At 32.7% G+C, this 20844-nt stretch overlaps 1 protein-coding gene across 2 annotated transcripts in view; it reads left to right on the top strand.

The window, feature by feature from the left end:
* Positions 1-9824: 9824 nt before the first annotated feature.
* LOC118186911 (E3 ubiquitin-protein ligase RAD18-like) overlaps positions 9825-20844 on the top strand; it is a 52990-nt gene continuing 41970 nt past the window's right edge. Inside the window, exons 1-9 of one of the 2 annotated variants that reach the window (XM_035357083.2) lie at positions 9825-10057; positions 10138-10216; positions 11801-11862; positions 13692-13762; positions 13873-14062; positions 15446-15530; positions 15724-15823; positions 15944-16040; positions 19546-19618. In XM_035357083.2, coding sequence (XP_035212974.1) covers positions 9977-10057; positions 10138-10216; positions 11801-11862; positions 13692-13762; positions 13873-14062; positions 15446-15530; positions 15724-15823; positions 15944-16040; positions 19546-19618 — 838 coding nt within the window. In that variant the 5' untranslated portion in view covers positions 9825-9976. The remainder of the gene's footprint in view (positions 10058-10137; positions 10217-11800; positions 11863-13691; positions 13763-13872; positions 14063-15445; positions 15531-15723; positions 15824-15943; positions 16041-19545; positions 19619-20844) is intronic. The other variant, XM_035357082.2, reaches the window with a different exon arrangement.

The raw sequence follows: 20844 nt of genomic DNA, 5'->3' as shown, positions 1-20844 counted from the left end.
GATATCATATCTATTAGATATAATTATAGAAGTTATAATAGGTATAATAATAGTAGGCTAACAGTCATAATTTATAACAGTTCATAATAGTTCCTTGAGATAAAGTTTATTATATGAATTTGTATCTTCTTCCTCTTCTTTTTCCCTTTTTTTTACTGTATCAGTATTATTGCAAGGGTTTGTTTCTAAGATAATTAGAAAAATAAACAAACAGAAAATTACAAAGAAACTTAATCCAAAGAAAGCATCTGGATATGACAATATCACTAATAAGGCCTTGCAAAACTTCCCGAGGAAAGCATCGTCCTTATTTCAAATATTTTTAACGTATGTTTAAGACTTAATAGTGCTACGGATTTGATATTTAAATAGCTAATGTTAGGTGAATTGTAAATTAAATGGTTTTATTTCCCGTGCAGTGCAGCGCGTGAAGAATATTAAAAGAAAGCTAAGCCGGAAAATTGAAAATACAAGAGCGCGTGCATTTAACATTTAATAAATATCACTTTTTGATTTCGAGAAAGTTCCAGAAAGTTCTCGCGCGCGATTTAAAAATCTTATAAAAGGAGGAAAACCTCTCAAGTCAGTGATTTTAGTTAGCTTGTTGTTGTTTTAAGAGTTTGTTTAAGAAAACTGCTCTTGTTTACTGTAGCGAATTCGCGGATTAGCTTTCTTTAGCTGTTTTGAATTAAGTTCTATTGAACGTTTGAGTAGTTAAAAGATAACTACTGTGATATATTGTGATACTGCACGATTATTTGAGGACATTTAATCATATTTGTTGTGATAATAATAAATTTTGTTCATTTTTCATCGGACTTGTGCATTCATTTCGTGACGAACCCATACGCACGCAACAATACATTCCCAAAAAATTGGAAACACGTCATTCTAACTGTCATTAAAAAGCATGGCAAAGCTGGAAATCTCACAAGTAACTTTAGACCAGTGGCTCTTAACCGGGAATGCCCGCACCCCTAGGGGTGCGGGAATATATATTTGGGGGTGCGGGAGAAGCCCCTACCTAACTGTAAAATCCATTAAATATCATTTATTAAATTTATTATAATAAAATATTTGAAATCTGCAATAGTGTCCCCAATATTGAAGCTCACAAAAATTGGTAGCACCTAGCTCACTTATCGGCAAAAGACACAGGAAAGAGCCGGTGCCGATGGGCATATACACTACGCTACGAAAAGGCATGAAACGCTACAAACGAACGCGAACAGGCAGCTAGGTGACGAAGAAAAGAAAAAACTTTGTTGGAATACAAGCGGAGATCGTTATCCCAGCTTGCCTATGCGCTGAGTTCAATATGTGCTACTCCAGTGGAATTTACGTATTCACAGATTTGTATCTGCAACTACTGCGCCTGTGTTAAGTCAAGTTGAGTCAACTAATTTGTCTACGACAATGGTATTGTGTATTCTGACTTGTCCAGAAACCTCTTGAGACTAATACATTCTTAATTACCCGTTCAAGCCGAATAGGATTCAGTGATATTACAAACGTAAGAACATTATATATATTATATTACATTATTTCTAAATAATTAAATCGATTATAGTGAACCCCGCTATGTAAAAAAAAACGACAATGGAACGATAAGTATGCCGGTTATGGATTTATCTGCACAACCGAAAAAGGTGGCACGCAATGACCGCAATGCATCTTGTGCTCCAAAATATTTTCAAACAGCAATCTCAAACCATCAAATTTATAAGAGCATTTCAACAATCTGCATGGTGGCAAAAAGGCGCATAGTATGAACAGCTTGAAGTCAAAGAAGGCTCAATTTGATACCAGTGGAACTATCCTAAAATTGTGAGGACCAGCAATTCAAAAACCTTTATTAGAAGCGTCATATCAAGTGGCATATTTATGTGCAAAAAAAAGGAAAGAAAGAAAGAAAGAAACCTCACACGATCGCTGAAGAGTTGATTAAACCTTCTGCTTTAATTATTACTAAAACAGTTTTAGATTCGGAAGCACATAAAAAAATCAAACAGATTCCATTATCGAATGATATTATACGATCGCGAATACAAGATCTCAGTGAAGATACTTTAATGCAAGTAATTGAAGACATAAAAATCAGTCCACTAAAAATAAGCATGCAACTGGATGAGTCAACTGATGTTGATATTTGTAGCCAACTTTTGGTATTTGTCAGGTATGTGAAGGAAAAATGTGATAGAAGAATTTCTATTTTGTGAGCCACTGGAGGTAAATTCAAGAGGAATTGATGATTTCAATCGCATCAAAGATTTTTTTAACTAAATATCAATTACCAATGAATGTGATTGGTTCAATATGCACTGATAGAGCCTCAGCAATGTTAAGAAAAAATTCGGGAATTTTTTCACACATGAAAAGAGAATTACCGGAAGATATAATAACGCATTGCATGTTGCATCGTTATGCTCTTGCGTCGAAAGCATTGCCAGAAAGTTTAAAACAACATCTAACTACAGCAGTAAATGTAGTAAAATACATCCGAGGGCGAGCGCTTAATCATCGCATTTTTCGTGCATTTAGCGAAGAAATCGCTGCTGATCATACCGTGCTCCTATATCACACCGAAATACGATGGTTATCTAAGGGTCGCTTACTCAACAGAGTTTTTGAATTGCGTAAGGAAATTATTCATTTACTGACTAGTCAAAACTGTTATTTAGTAAAAGATTTTGAAAGTAATGATGCATTGCTGAGGCTGGCCTACTTAGCAGACATATATAGCCACTTAAATGAATTGAATTTATCAATGCAAGGATTTGGTATAAATATAATATCTAGTGAAAATTATCTTCATTTATCGCAAAATTAGAAAGTTGGATACGTCGAGTAGAAAGGGGGAATTTTTCAAACTTTCCCTTGCTTGATTCTGTTATTGCGAAAAATGAAAAGAATACAATTATACCCGACATTGTAATACATTTGAGACGATTGAGCGAATCATTCAATGGATATTGTAGTGTCGCTTCAGTTCCGTTAAGTTTCTAATTAAATTTAGTTAAAGCGGAATGGCAACACCTTCTAGTCTCCGCGAAGAACGAAGTAAACAAACTTCGAGTTTTTTGTCACGCGATGCTACGTGCATGTAAAATGTAAATAAATCTTATGAATAAGAATCTATAACATCGTATGGAATAAAATATTGGTTCCATAGGAGTCAGAGAAGCGTTATTTTTCTATATTTGCACACCAAACACTTCACTGGTGTATCCCGGCGTGATCGAATTCTACAATGGCTGACGAAGACGAAACCGAAATTAAAGCAACAACTGCATCTGTCGCCAAGGTAAGCGTTAAAGTTCCTCCTTTTTGGAAGCCAGATCCTAAAATATGGTTTATTCAACTAGAAGCACAATTTAGAAATGCAAAAATTAGTGTAGATCAAACAAAATATGATTATGTTATAAGTTCCATTGAACCCGATATTTTGTCACAGATATCTGATATTCTGCTAAGTACACCACAAGATAATAAATATGAGGCAATTAAAAATAGACTAATTTCATTATATGCTGATTCAGAGACTCAAAAAACCCAAAAATTACTGAGTGAGTTAGAACTGGGTGACAAAAAGCCATCTCAATTGCTATGTGAGATGCGTAATTTGGCTGGCGATAAAGTAACAGATACTTTCCTAAAAACATTGTGGCTACAACGTTTACCCGTTAATATGCGTAGCATTATATCTGTTAGTAGTGAAGATTTGTCAAAAGTGGCTACAATGGCCGATAAGATTTGGGAATTAAACCCTGTTACTCCCCAAATAGCTGCTGCATCATCCATAACGGTAAAAGCGGAAGTGATTGAAAGTTTACAAAAACAGGTTAGTGAACTTAGCTTACAAGTTTCTGCTTTAAACAAGCAACGCCACAATCGTCCCTATTGTCGTAACCGATCCAAATCACGAGATAGGAGTTACAGTGGTAACAGATCTAGTGATATTTGTTACTATCATAAAAAATTCGGTGATAAGTCATTTAAGTGTAAACAACCCTGCAACTACTCATCAACATCACAGACAAATAGTCCGGAAAACCAGCTCCCCGTCTCTCATTGACGACGGAGGGACAAGGGGTGCAGCTGAGTCGTCTTTTCATCAGCGACAAAGAATCGGCTACCCAATTTTTAATAGATACTGGGGCAGAAATTTCTGTCATTCCTCCCTTGCCTGCAGATAAAAAAAACATCTCAAAATTAGAACTCTTTGCTGCAAATGGTACGAAAATTAAAACATATGGCCAAAAATTACACAAGCTTGATCTTGGACTCAGACGATCATTCACATGGCCTTTTGTAATTGCGGACGTAAACAAACCGATAATAGGCATGGATTTTCTTGCAAATTTTAACCTTTTGGTAGATTCTAAAAATCGCAAGTTGATTGATGGTACTACATTCTTAACAACCAATGGAACTCCTTGTTTTCAAAATAACAATAATAATATTCCGATTTTAAATGCTGTAAATGATCCATATAAACGTATCATTAACGATTTTCCGGATTTGTTAAAACTCAATGTAGTTAATAATAAAGTTAAAAATCATAACATCGAACATTATATCGAAACCAGAGGTCCACCAGTTTTCGCTAAAGCCAGGAGACTATCAGCTGAGAAACTTAAAGCGGCTAAAAAGGAGTTTGAATTTATGCTCCAAATGGGTTTATGCAGACCATCCAAAAGTAACTGGTCGAGCCCACTACATCTCGCTATGAAGAAATCAGGTGATTGGAGACCTTGTGGAGACTATCGAGCGTTAAACAACGTCACGATTCCTGATAGATACCCTCTACCATTTTTAACAGATTGCAGTTCCATTTTAGCTGGAAAAAGAGTTTTCTCATCCATAGACCTCATTAGAGCGTACCAACAAATTCCAGTTCGCGAAGAAGATATACCGAAATTAGAACTCCCTTTGGCTTATTCGAGTTCCCATTCATGACGTTCGGCCTACGAAATGCGGCTCAAACGTTCCAACGTTTCATGAACAGTGTGTTGAATGGACTAGAATTCGTGTTTTGCTATTTGGATGACATTCTAATAGCCTCCCCAGATGAAGAAACTCACCAAAAACATCTACGAGCAGTCCTTGAGAGACTAAACGAATATGGCCTGTGTATTAATGCGGCAAAGTGTAAATTTGGTCAAGCAAAACTTGCATTCCTGGGATACGAAGTGTCAGCTGAAGGACTTAAACCTCTTTCAACGAAAGTTGATGCCATCAAAAATTTCCCAGAACCAAAGTCATTTACTAGTTTAAGACGATTTTTAGGTATGGTGAATTTTTATCACAGATTCATACCAAATTGTGCGAAATTGCAACAACCTTTAACAACATTGCTCAGTGGTATTAAAAAGAACTGCAGAAAAGAAATAACCTGGACGGCAGAAACAAGAAACGCCTTCCAGATCTTAAAAGATGCACTTATTCATGCCACAAACTTAACTCACCCATCCGAAAAGGCTGAAATATCGCTAACAACTGATGCTTCCGATACTGCCATTGGAGCCGTTTTACATCAGATTGTGAATAATGAAAAACAACCTTTAAGTTTCTTTTCCCGAAATTTGACATCAGCACAACAAAAATATAGTGCCTACGACAGAGAACTCTTAGCCATCTATACAGCAGTAAAACATTTCAAATACATCTTAGAAGGGCGAACTTTTGCAATATACACGGATCACAAACCACTAACATTTGCCTTCCAACAAAATTTGGAAAAAGCTTCGCCACGACAAGCTAGACAACTGTCATATATTGGCCAGTTCTCAACCGATATCCGATTCATACAAGGGCATGAAAATACCGTCGCTGACGCTCTCTCTCGCATAGACACCATTTCTGTACCATCTGCAATAGACTTACAAACTATAGTAGACTGTCAAGAAGATGATGACTTGGAGATTCTAAAAAACAACCCAAACTTAAAAATCCTACAGATTCCTATACCGGACAGCGACAAGAAAATTTACTGTGATACTTCTACAAATTATAATCGACCATACATCCCTGCAAAGTTTCGGCAGAAAATATTTTCTTCAATCCATAATTTATCTCATCCTGGAATAAGATCCACGATAAAATTGATAACACGACGTTTCATATGGCTCAATATGAATAAAGACTGCCAACTATGGACTAGAGCATGTTTATCTTGCCAAAGATCTAAAGTTCACAGACATACACATTCATCTTTGGGAGAATTCAAAGTACCTCCACACAGATTCCAGCATTTAAACATAGATCTGGTGGGTCCGCTACCTCCTTGCAAAGGATTCAAATACCTTCTAACCATCATCGATCGTTATACACGATGGATCGAAGCGGTACCGTTAGAAGATCAATCAGCAGAATCTATTGCTAAAGCTTTGATTTATACTTGGTTTTCACGCTTTGGAATTCCGAATCGCATAACATCTGACCAAGGTCGGCAATTTGATAGCCAACTTTTTCAAGCTTTAGGAAAATATCTTGGTTTTCATACAAACACTACAACTGCGTACCATCCACAGGCAAATGGCCTGATCGAAAGACAACACAGAACTTTAAAAGCAAGTCTCAAATGTCATCTACTCGAATCAAAATCATGGCTGGAAGCATTGCCTTTCGTTCTATTAGGCATAAGATCTGCCATCAAGGAAGACTTAGGTTGCTCATCCGCAGAACTCGTATACGGAACTCCTTTAGCATTACCTGGTGAATTCTTTTCAACAGTACCTCATATGAAACAGTCTGAATTTTCTCAAAACCTTCAGAAAATAATAAGAGATATGAAGCCAAGTTCTACCACCACCCATGGAAATAGAACAGTCTTTGTTTCTAAACATCTTTCCAACTGTTCTCACGTATTCCTATACAACAACATTAATAATTCGTCGCTACAGCCTGTCTATCTTGGACCGTATCCTGTAAGAGCAAGAAAGGATAAGTACTTCGATATTGAAATCCAAGGAAAAGTTAAAAGAGTTTCAATAGACAGACTAAAACCATGTTTCCTAGTGCAAGATTCTGATATTCCTTTTCAAAACTCCCATTCCAAGAAAGCGGAACTTGGGGAAACACCTGCACTCAAGAACACTGAAGAAAATTCAGAACCTCATCATGAAACCAAGACTACTAGAACCGGCAGACATGTGAAGTTCCCCAGTCACTTTAAAGATTATCTTCCATAATCGCTGTCACTAGGAAGGGGGTGGTATTGTCGCTTCAGTTCCGTTAAGTTTCTAATTAAATTTAGTTAAAGCGGAATGGCAACACCTTCTAGTCTCCGCGAAGAACGAAGTAAACAAACTTCGAGTTTTTTGTCACGCGATGCTACGTGCATGTAAAATGTAAATAAATCTTATGAATAAGAATCTATAACATCGTATGGAATAAAATATTGGTTCCATAGGAGTCAGAGAAGTGTTATTTTTCTATATTTGCACACCAAACACTTCAGATATTTTTCTACCGGAAATATTACCAAAACTCAAAGATGGATACTGGATCCATTTCTATTTGACTTAAATTTGATGGATGATAGTGATCTGAAAAAAGATCAACTTATTGAAATGCGAGCAAGTGGACATGTTCAAATGGAATTCGAACGATTAGAATTGCAACAATTCTGGTATTCACAGTTACAACGTTATCCAGAGTTGGCGAACGGAGCACTGCAGTTACTCTTACCCTTTGCTACCACCTATTGTGCAAAATTGGATTTTCATCGCTTTTGCATATAAAAACTAAAGCGAGAAATCGCTTAAATGCAAGTGAAGACTTACGCGTATGTCTTTCAAGAAAGGAACCTCGCTTCGCCAGTATAATAATGAACAAACAAAAACAGACTAGTCATTAATAAAAATATTGTTTTGTATTTATGTAAAATGTACAATGTTTTTCAATAAACAATAAGTTTCGCAAAAAAATGTATTTTTCTACACTAAAAAATTTAAAACACATTTATCAATGGGGTGCGGAGATATATTTTCAGTGTTCAATGGGGGACGACTCGCTAGAAAGGTTAAGAAACACTGCTTTAGACCGATCAATCTTCTGCCTGCGATTGCCAAACTTTTCGAAAGGCTTATCGAGTCTCGACTCACCACTTTTATTAATGAAAATAACATCATCAAAGACCATCAATTCGGATTTCGCTAGGGATTCTCAACGATTCAGCAGATCGTCCGAATCGTAGAATTCATAGGTGAAAATTTTAATAAAAAGGAAGTAGTTGCTGCTATTTTTATGGATGTAGAGAAAGGCTTCGATAAAGCTTCGCATCACGGTCTTATCATCAAGCTGATGAACTATAATTTTCCACCTGCCATCATCCATCTAATCGCTGATTTTTTTAAGAACAGAACTTTTCAAGTTAAGATTTAAGATAACTATTCCTCCACAAGAAAAATTCACGCGGGTTTACCACAGGGGTCGGTAGTTTCCCCGCTTCTCTATAATTTATGTATTAATGATCTTCCTAATACTGAAAATATTCTCACTGCATGCTATGCCGATGACACGGCACTTTTATGTCACCCACTTAATTCATATCATGCAAGAAATAAACTACAGAATGCCAGTAATTGCATTTCACCCTGGTTTAAAGGATGGAAAATTAAAACCCCGAATTTTAACCCCGAAAAGTCAAAGGTGATTTACTTTAAAAAAGCAAATATCCCTCAAGACTTAGAAGAAATTGCGATGAACGGACAAATCGTGTTTCGTGACCACCAAGTAAAATATCTAGGTGTTTATTTCGACCAGAAGTTAACTTTCAAATTCCATGTTAATTATATCAAAGCATAACTTGTCTTAATAAGATAATGCCTCTGATGTGCAAATATTCAAAGTTAAATATCAACGCTAAAAGAACACTCTATCTACAGGCAATCCGACCCATAATTCTATATGCCGCTCCGGCGTGGGCAGCTACTGCACGTTCAAACAGAGCAAGGCTTCAAAGTTTTCAGAGTAAAACTCTCAGATTCCTATCGTACTCTCCGTGGTTCGTTAGAAACACTGTCATCCATAATTCTCTAAAGATTTTACCATTAGATGCCGAATTACTAAAGATTACATTCAAATTCTACGAAAAATGTGGTTCCTCCACTCACGAAGTTATTATAAACATAGGGGAGTACGACTATCTAATCGAACAGCTGCATAAACGGCCCAGAACTATACATCATAATGTTAGATGGTAGTTCTTGTATATATTTTGTTATTTTCAACTATTTAATCTAGATTTTGTTTCATCTTTATCATCATTTTCATCTTACTATGGACTTTTCCCGGTACCAATGCTGCTGACTTTATTATCATTAAATTCGTATATCACGTGACAGTCTACTTTCCAATGAGTATTAAGAGTACTTTCGCCTCAGACGAAAGCAGAAAAATTTCTGGGCGTGTTTACATTATTTTCCATTTTTACTGTACGATACTGTGTCAAATCTACGATAATGTGTAAAAGATATGCCATTGCGAAAAGATATGCCAAAATTATTAGTTGCTATTATTACTTATCCAACGAAGACTTCATCTGTGGCCGATATATGGCGTCACCTCTGATCATTTTCTTCACTATTGAAGACTTTGCACTTTTATTACAAGTGCACAGGACTTTTCCATTTTATGGAATTTAACGAACTTTTACAGGTCCTTAGGGGACTGATAAACATGTAGTGGTAAAAGCCCTCGGGTCGAACACCCCTTAACGAATGATGATCTCCGGTCTCCGAAAACAAATAGCCACCAAGAAAATATTTCTGAATATTTTTTATCAACAGGCTAAAAGATTTAATTTGTGTGAAACTATTTGTTTTTACGTCTGTAGCGTAAGTTTCGGTAATAACGCTATCAGCGTAAAAACACGCCATTGGAATTATATTAAGACCATCCGATTTTTTTTTCCCTTTTTTTTAGGTCATTTTCATAATTATAATTCGTTTGAAACATAATCTAAAATTTAATGGCGTTTAAATGCGAAATTCAAACAGACAAAATATTTGAGGAAACGGATGTTATTGTGTTACTTTCGAAATATTTAAATGTGGGTAATTTCATTGTTTGTATTAGTATTAAAGTTATGTAAATTTACTGTTCGCTTATAATTTGCTAAATTTTTTGCAGCCTTTAGATAGTCTTCTACGATGTCAAATCTGTTTTGAATACTTCGACACTTCCATGGTAACGAAATGTAGTCATAACTGTGAGTATCAAAATAAAATGTAGTATCTAAATTTTATTAAATATTTTTTTCATACTTGGAAATTGAATTATTTATACTGCGTTATTGAAAATATGTATAACTGTGCAATGTGATGTACATTATTAAGTGTCTTTAAAAAAATTATAGTGATGATCCCAGTTGCCAACTGTGTATTAAAATCTGTACCTTTATTTTTTATTGTTCTTTTCAAATTTTGACAAAGTACGCAAGGCCATTTATTTTTTACGAAAAATTTCCTATAAAAATGTTTCTCATATGTACGTTTTACATGGTGTAAAAAAACATAAAAAGATCCACACAACAAGCCTAAGTGTGTATATCTTGTATGGAAAGAGAAGAATGTTTTAAAAAAAGGTTGCATTGGGTAGCTCATTAAAATAGATGTAAATATACTCAAACAAACATTTCTCCACATTCAAGTCACCACCGAGTTTGCAAATTTTTATTGGGGGTGCAGGTAATCAGAAAATACCATCCATGTTATAGAATGTTATAAATTTTAATGATTTTTAGTCTGCTAACTGTAGTTTAGCTATAGTGTTAGCAAGAAAAAATTCTAATTTGATAGATTTTTTACAATTGAAATGCGGTTTTTAATTAAATGGAGCATTTTTTGCTTTTCTGAATAAAACATTGAATCTAAAAACCTAAAATTCGATGAATTGTTAAAAAAGGCTCAGTAACTGTCTGATTTTGTATTGGAGATTGATCCTAATGAAGAAAAAAGAGGATACTGTATGAGGAAATCGAATTGAAAATTGAAAAACTTTGCATTTCTTACCACAAAATGTTCAATAAGTGACATCAGACATTTTAGAAGCAAATATCCAGCTATTTAAAAAAATAATAGCATTGTATACCTACTTATTAAGCAGTAATAGAAATCCTTTCAAATAACATTTATTTTATTTTCCCCTTATTTACAATAATATTTAAATAAAATTATACATACTTTCTTAATCTGAATTGTACCTAATCCAGTTTTTCTCTTCAAAAGTTAACTTTCCACTATTTTGTCATAGATGAAGTGTGTTAATGATGTAAACTCTGCATTTGGCAAGGTTTTACAGTACTTTTTCGTGCTAATTACATTAGTATTTATGCTGTTTTTATGTTATTTGCTATTTATCAAAAAGGTGTTTTTTAACACTTTTTGCTTAAAATCTGTAGGTCATTTCTTGCAGCATTTTACTGAATATATAATATCCTATTTAAAAATAATATAAGAGTTAGAAAACGATGATTTAAAATAGTTACTTTTGATGAATATTAAAGTGCACTGCAACACAGCAAATATGAATGTATAAATAGCTGGGTATTAGGGGCCATATTTATTTCTTTGCATCAGGAAGTAAAAATCTAGGCATGGCTGTGATATTTACTAATAAAAATATCTTAGATACATTGTGTTCAATTTTGCTACAAAATATTGTATAAATATGTATATTTAAAAATTCCACTAGGAACTTTCACATAGTTAGATCTATATTTTCTATATTTTTACTGTGTAATGATTTTTTGAAAACATTTATTTTTCTAACATATTTTTCTAACATTTTTAAGATTGTTCATTTTGTATTCGGAGATATATGCAGTACAAAAGTCAGTGCCCTATATGTTTTAAGGTACGTAAATTTATTTTATCATTACTAGTTATAGTGTGAATATTTAATTTTATAAATTTAATAAGAATTTGTATTAATAATTTATCCTTTATTTTTTTAATTTGAAAATTAGGTAATTAATTATCTTTGAACAGATTTTCTGAATTAAAATTAGTATCTAAATTTGTTGAAATGTTTGTTTGAATTTTATTTAGTCAAAAATATTTTGTGGGTTTTTGCTCACCCCCCTTTTTTTTCATAGTAATGTACTATGAATGCCAGCTAAACAGCCCACATTCTATATAGTCTTTCATTAATATGTGGGATGTATGGATTCATAGAGTTTTATCCACATACATATCTTTCAGTTGTTTGAAAAAGTTTAAAATGTGTTTGGTCAGACCAGGTTACTGGTTTCCAGTCTAAAACATTCAGAGTTAATTGCCAAGGCAAGCTAATTGCTTAGCTCTGTGGTATGTATTAATCTCCGGTACCATGATTGAGTGTTGACTCTCAAATTGCAAACAATAATACAGGAAAATCTAAATTTTGCCTCAGCCTATGAGATGATATGATGTGTCTCACAAGCTTCAATTATTAAATCATATTAAAATCAGTTCTGTGTCCTGTTCTAGAAGCTACACAGATATCTATCATTTTATTTATGCATTAATCAACAAATTCAGCAATATGCATAAGTGGCATTACTGTATATTCTGCATAGGTTTAGTTGTACCAGTTCATTTGGCACTTCAGTGTATGTTTCACAACTTAAAGCAAGTATAAATTAATTGTCTGGTTAAATTATAGAAAGATCAGTCAATGATTCTTCCCATATTTGTGAATATACTGGTATTATAAAAATAAAGACTTTATATCACTTTTATTAAAAGATAATTTTTATATAACTAGCCATTCATTTATAATTACTTGCTTCATGACTGTTTTATATATAAATATGCATCAAAATTCTTAACTAGGCTCATTTAGACAAAATTACTAGCCTAAATGTGCCCAGATAGGCTACTACTCTTGAACCTCACTTTAAATGGCTATATTACTTTTCAAATTGTTGCCACCAAATATTATGGCCCTGTATTATATTTGAAGAAATTTAATAATGAAGAATCTGCATGAATGTATGCGTGTTACTCGCATTGTGAAAATCATCAATACCTAAAGCCATCAAAGTTTGAATAACATAATCCTCTACCCAAATATGGGCACCTGGAAGTCCAAATTTCTTATTAATGAACTCAATCATTTCAAACTAAGCAATGGAAACACGGAAAAAAAACAATTTTATCTCCAGCCCATGAGACTATCTATCGGAAATTCTAAAGATATGCTGTTTTTAAGTATTTCTACCCCAAATGCTCTCGAAAAGTGGTGTATGTGTGTTTAATTGAAAGAGATGCCCCTTTGGGCATAATATAAAATCTGAAAGCTTTTAGATTTTTTTTTAATATATACTTACTTACATTTTATATATTTTCTTTGTGACACTGTTAATCAAATAATACTTTTTTTTAATTATAACTACAATTACTTTCTATAACAGAGGCATTTACTTGAATTAAATGCACCTTTTCTTTAAATTATGTTCAATATAACTACCATGTTTTAATAGCATTTATTGATTATTAGAAGCTGGATTAATTAAATAGTATTGTTTCTCATCCAGTATCATTTTATGTTTAATTTGAAATTAAATCTAATAATATATATGTATAAATTCAAAATAAAAGTAATTAAAAGTAAATTAAAAAGCCTAAGACTTGCACTAAAGCTGCAAAGTAATAAACCTATAATTATATGCAATTTTTATTTATTGAACTTTTTTTCCTCAGGTTGCTACAGAACCAGAGCTCAGAAATAATAGGCTCATTGATGAAATTTTACGTGTGTATAAATTGATAAGGTAAGCACTGATTACTAATTTTTTATTTATAAATTTGCATAACCGAAGTAGTATATTTTCTTTGCGAATAATATTTTTTTTTTTTTTTTTTTTTTTTTTTTTTTTTTTAGAAGTAGTCTGTCTGATGGATGTAAGTCTTATAAAAAGGAAACAGATTTGGCATCTGATGCATGTAGATCTTATAAAAAAGAAACAAACTTGGTATCTGATGCATGTATAACATGTAAAAAAGAAACAGATTTGGAAAATAAAGCACCAGGTTCTACTGCAGAATTAGACAATACTATTCTTGCTGAGGTGGTAAGTATTAAAACATTAAATGTTTAATGATAAAAAAAAGTATGGGTACTTTTCCGTTTTGCCGGCGCAAGTGATAAAGTCGCCAATAATGGTACAACTGATGCCAAACGGAATATTCTCGCTGGTAACCTTTTACGCATCATTTTCAAAACAAGTCGCAGCTTTTTCTTATCAGACTGGTTGTTTCTTACAATACTGGCATATAGAATACATAGAATTTTTATCAGATAGTTCAGTTTATGTCTAAGTCCATTTTCGGGATTAAGTCAATTGGGATGCAATCACAGCGCTTATCCAAAGCCGAAAATATAGAAAAGGTAAAGTCAAGGGTTAAATTCATCCATTCTAATGAGAATGCATTAGTGAAGTAAAGTACTGCAGTTTTGCATAATTTCTGAGTAAGCTATTCGTACGAATTGAAATATTTCTTGCATTTAAACTTGTGTTCCAAATTAAGATTTAACTTGAAATGAATGTAGATAATTACTGAGAGCATTAGATTTTTGTAGAGTAGTTTACGTGAGATGAGATCGCTCGGGGTCACGTGATATGAACCGGCGAATCAGGATGTTGAACCAAGAAAGCATAGTAAATTCTTAAATTAATGTCTTTTTACAAATTTATTGTCTTTATTTATTGGCTTTTTATAAAATTTTAAGCGATATTAAAATGTTTATGCCTTCTTTTTTTAAAAGAATTCTTAGAACTAATATTTTTTATGTGTATACTGTACGTTGTCGCCAATAAAGTCTGCTTGGCGAGATTTGCGCTGGCGAAACGGAAAAGTACCAAAATATGCAGAGTATTCTTTGTATATTAAAAAAATGTGACATTATCTTCATTTAGTGTGTTTTTTATATATGTATTGGTATTTAAAACAGTAAGTGATTCATTAGGCTTTCTCCAAACGTAAAGGTTTATTTTTTTTTATAGTGGATAAACATCAAATTCTCTGAGGCAGTGTTTCTCAACCTTTTGACTTGTGCGTACCATCGAAACAAAAATTTAAAACCTTTAGTACCACCACTACAAAGTACTACTACCCCCACCATTTCTGAACAAAGTTCAGATTATTGGGGAGATCCCCCCCCCAATAACCTCTTGAATTTTCATGGATCATTTGAATGCATGTAAATTTTAAAAACCATCGTTATTTAACGATAACGTTTAAGAGTGGTGCCAAGTAATTTGACTTAAAATATTTTAAAAGCTGTTTAAATATAAAGTATTTTAATAAAATATTTCGAAATATGAAATTGTTTTTAATTATAAATATAAAGCCATATTTTATTTAAATATAAAACTGTCTTAATTTTCATAATAAAATTGAAAAAAAAGTGTATATTCATAAAATATTTTGCAAAATTTCCATTTCTTTCCTAGGGTAAAGATTCTGAAATTGGTGAAAATGTTAGCAAAAAGACAGATACCATAAATAAGATTTCTGCTTTTGATGGTTCCAGTGAAGGTATATTTTCTTATTTCAAAAACTTAAATATGTGGTTGCACTAAAATGTAAAATTTATGGATTTAATAATTTGTTTGGGGTTTATTTTTTTTTCTGTCTGTTAGTTATTAGGTACTGTTGAAAGTAACCAGTATATATTAAACTAGTTTAAATATGCTCAGTCTGGTGTTAGAGGTTTGTTATTTTTTTCCAGTATCTTGTCCTGTATGTTATAAAACTATGCCAGAAAAAAGAATCAATATTCATCTTGACTATTGCTTAAAACAAAAGGACAATGAAGATACTTCTCAAAGGTATGAACTAAAGTATTTTTGGTAGAATTCTTAATGGTTATTATTAATGTGTATATGAAATGAAATTATTTTGATTACAGCATGTTTCCAGTAAAATCTTTTTTTTCCCTTCCCCAAAAGGAAAACGTTACCCAAATTAGTGTATCATTTGCTATCCGAGAAGGAAATCAAGAAAAAATTGAAAGAACATGGACTAAACACAGTAGGAGATAGACAGGTAATTTGCTAAAAATTTATACAGAATGGATATTGTAGAAATAATATCTGCTTTATAGAAATTTTAAGGACAATATTATACAGATATAAAACAATAAACAAGTTAGTTAATTAGTTTAATCTGAAATATTATGATAACATGAGTTGACTTCAGGACGAACAAAGTCCCTCTTCAGGAGCAAAGAAATCTGCAACTGAACATATTTATACCTTAAGAAAGTCAAGAAGGACGAGAGAGTAGCGCCATCTGTTAACCTAAGCAAAATTGGAAAAAAGAACTTTTGTTCATACTTCAGCATTAGAAACTATATTAATCATATTTCCTTTCATTTATTTTTAAAAGATAAAAGAGTATGTTTATATATATAAAACATGTATATATGTACACAATTTCTTCATCTTGCTGAATATGACTGTTGATTTTTAGTTTAAAACATGTATATATGTACACAATTTCTTCATCTTGCTGAATATGGCTGTTGATTTTTAGTTTAAATCTGTGCTAGATACTGGTATGCAAAAATGCATCAAAATATATGCTGTTTTCTTACTGATTGCAAGAAAGTGCAATCTTGACTGAGGGAAAAAGATCTAATAATTATGTAGATAACTAAAGAAGGTTGTTTGCTTGTAATTTCTGTATAAATGGAATAATCACTTCTTAACATCAATTATTGTAAATGGATGTTATTTTTTTTTTATTCTGTTCATAGAATGCCAAAATTATGGCAGTCAAATAATCAAAATCCTTTTTTTTTCACTTTCACAAACGTAAGAAGGTTCTGCTATAAAATCATCTGTGGGAAAATATAATTTTTACAGAAATATGCATGTTTTAATATGTGTATAAGAATTTATTTGTACTGGTTTAAAATAATGTTTCTCAAGCTATGGTATGTAAATTCTTAGAGGGTCATTAGAAACTCTCTCTGAAAGATTGAAAAAATACAATTAAACTAAATGGTATAGGAAATTAAGATTGCCAGGAAAAGTACTATTCTTTGATTATTTGACAAACTTGTCCATATGTGTATATCGTTTAGAATTTTCTAATGAATCAGAATCTACATAACTGTATAATATTTGTCATGATGTCCCTTCTAACAAAAACTCTTGTTTAAAAAATTGTTTCAATCCAAAACACGAAAACCTAAAAATTGGACCACACAGCTTTTGTTCACCATTCAGTATAAATTTAAAAAATAGGAAAAGCTTGAAAGACAACAATAATAATGAGTCATTTTATTGTTTGTAGCCAAAGACATGTCAAATGTAATTCCGAAAAACAAGCAGATCAGCTGTGTTATATCTCTTTGGTCATGGACCCTGTGTTTGGCATGATTTTGAGTATAGCTCATCATTTAAAGCGGAAAGTTTCATCATTTAACAAAACATCTACAAATGTTGCTTGCTGCTGAACAGTAGTAGAGATTACACAAATATGGTGTTGGTGTATTTAATTATGGCAAAGCACACTAGGGCTATCTGCCTAAGAGGAGGGATGCCTTTCGTGGAGGACTTTCTAAGGGAAACTGGCTCGTATACACGTTACACATGGGAAAAACCACGAAAACACCCATGCAGCCAGCCCGTTCGCGGGATTCGAACCTCGGACCGAACTACCAGTGTTCAGCGACTTTACCGCTCGGCCGCTGGTGAGCCTTACACAAATATGATGCAGTTCCTGGCATATGTTTGATGCAGTTTCTGGCATTCTGTACCCATTGTGTTAGATGGCATTTTATTTTGCAATATTATACAGCAGTATAGGTCTTGATTCAGCATTGTGCAGATTGGAATGAGTTACCTAAAGCTTCCATTGAGGATTGATGAGCTGTGAATTATAAAGAGGGATATGGCTTTCTAGAGCAAGAAAATAATTTAACAAGCAAAATTCAACACTGTACACAGAAGATGGTGCGCACAGAGTGGATTTTTTATCAAGAAATCAATGATATGAAAATTGCATTGACAGAAGTAGTGAAAATAATAAAGTTAAACTGGCAGTTCCTGGTTATTTTCAATGTGTTATGAGAAATGAGTACTGAGTATAAGTACCTTCTGTTCTGCTCCACTTTGTATGTTTACCTTCCCCAGCCAGTCTCAGAAAGTTAGAAACTGCTCTTAGAAGAATGGACATTGCTAGCATTTCATTGAAAGCATGGATAATCACTGTAAAGCTTATGTGAAGGTCCAGGATAGTCACATATCTTATAAGAGTAAGATTTGTTTGTTTGCTTTTAGCTTTGTAGAGTCATTAGGTTAATTGGAAGCAGAAAAGATGAAAAATATGCAACCGCCTTCACCGGAAATCGAACCACGGACCTCTGGAATACCGTTTAAGCGTGTGCATCCATTCACACGTATTAAGATCCAATCTGAATTTTTATGCTTTAAATTATTTTCTATTATTTTATTATTTAAATATAGAAACAGCAAATAACTTTTAGCAATAACTAAATTCACATGCATATAGTATTCGTTGGTTTATGAAATAATATTTTTACTCTTGGGTGATAAGATAGCGTATTCATACAAGACTCTTCATGTGTGATTAGTTATTTTCCATTAGTCTTACACAAGTCATTGAACAAGAATTTAAACAGTGCACTTATAATATTTCCCTAGTGAATACCCCCCTCCCAAAAATTATTTTGCATTTTAAACATTTAGTTACTAGTTTTGAGAAAATAAATTATCTGATATTACATTGTAAGAAATAAAGGAATCATTTCATTTGACAATTGTATCATGCAGTCCCTTCCTGTACACCAAACGCCTAAACATTGCATGCATTTACTGTGACGATGCTTATACTTCGTCGTTTGGATATGACAATCAGTAATGAGTAATCTTGTAGCAAGTAAACTCAGTTTTGCCGCCTACAAATATTCTTATAGGTGACTCCAAACATGTCAAATAATGAGACTAAAGAAATGCTGTGGTTTTAGAAAATTTATTAATAAATATCTGGGGTTTTTATTGATTTACTGAAAATTAGATTACAGCAATGAACAGTATCTGTTGTATGATTCAGAAATAAATATTTATATGACACCTAAATGTTTTTAATAAAATGGGGATTAGTACTTTAGTATTTTGTATTAAATAACTATGTCTGTATTCAATGCCTTTATTATTATTTACTATGCTTGATTTTCAAATATCATATTATCTGCTGATATCAGTGTAAACACAATCTTATTGTAATGAAATCAATTTTTCACTTGCATTTTTGATTTAAAATAACTGGTAATATTAAAGTAGTCCTCTGTATTCCTTTAGCAATGGAAATGAATTTAAATTGTAAGCAATATTTTTTGGGGGGCAGAGAGATATCAGTTGTGTTTTATGTTTATTACTTTATTATCAAAATTGTATCAAGATGCTAAAGTGTACTCATTGTTAACTTGTTTAAAACCTGGTAAAGTTAAAGAGAAAATATGTGCATTTTATACTTCTTTATTTTTGCTTTCAAAAATTATACCGCAATTTATTATTTTCAGACTTTAATAAAAAGACATAAGAGTTTTCTTACATTATATAATGCCAATTGTGATGCGTTGAATCCCAAACCAGGTATGTCTTCAGTTTAATAATTTTACATATTTGATTGTAATTTGTAACTGAATATTTTTTTCTGTATATTGTAATTTGTAACTGAATATTTTTTTTTTTTTTTTTTTTTTTTGTATGTTAAGTCAAAATAATGTGTTAATTGTAATCTTTTTATTTATTCATTTTTTAAAAAATTTTAAGTTAATAGATTCCACTATTTAGACACGTCATAAGAATGTAAATAATTCTTATTTAGATTATGCTTCAAAATCATGTACTCTTATATAAAACAATGTTTTTTTTTGTTTTGTTATTGTAATTAATTTTTTGTAGCATTTTAGGTTTTATAAAACACATAATAAGTGCATTATCTTGCCCAAAAAGAGAAATGCTATTATCAGCACTTGTCTTTTGTTATGGATAAATTCTTTAGAAAATTGGGTATTCTTCTATATTGGGGCTGGATTTAGTAATGTATGTATGAATGCATGGATGTGTGGAAATATGTGTTGTAATTTATGCATGTATATACACTGGTTATCATAAATTAAGAAAAAATCACAAAAATCACGATTACTGAAAAAGTTACATGTAGAATTTAATGAAACTTACCCACAATATACAACACATAGTAAGGTATCAAATAACATAAAAAGAAATTACCAGACAAATATGGCAGTATAGAAATTAGCACATGTATGAAATGAACAAATCGAAGGTGTCAGTTTGCTGTAGGAAAAGTACCTTCAATATGGAATATGATTGCCTGTAGAAGCAATACAGCGATGTGTGATGCTTTCAATTATGTGGTCTATCAGTTCCATAGGAAGCGAGAGCCATTGCTTTTGCAAAGCAGTTGCAAGCGCAACAAGGGTTTGAGGGGGCGGATTGAGAGCAGCTAGACGTCTCCCTAAAGCATCCCAAATGTGCTCAATAGGATTCAAGTCCAGGGATCGAGCTGGCCATTCCATGCGCATAATTGTTTCCTGTTGAAGATAATCATCTACGATGCCGAGCCCTGTGTGGCCTTGCGTTGTCATCCTGTAACAGGAAAGTATCACCTATTGCCCCAGCATATGGGTGCAGATAAACATCAAGGATGTCATCTCTATAAATCTGAGCTTTCACCGTTCCCCTTGGAAAGACATGGAGGTCTGTGCGTCCACCTAAAGAGATGCCACCCAAAACACAGACACTGCCCCTTCCGTATGCATCACTTTCACACGGATGTTTGATGGATGATAATG

This window comes from Stegodyphus dumicola, chromosome 12 (genome assembly GCF_044657685.1).
Source record: "Stegodyphus dumicola isolate Sdum_Otavi_A_Nest chromosome 12, ASM4465768v1".
NCBI lineage: Eukaryota > Metazoa > Arthropoda > Arachnida > Araneae > Eresidae > Stegodyphus > Stegodyphus dumicola.
The sequence above is the reverse complement of the archived record's forward strand: the minus strand, read 5'-3'. Positions and strand labels throughout refer to the sequence as shown.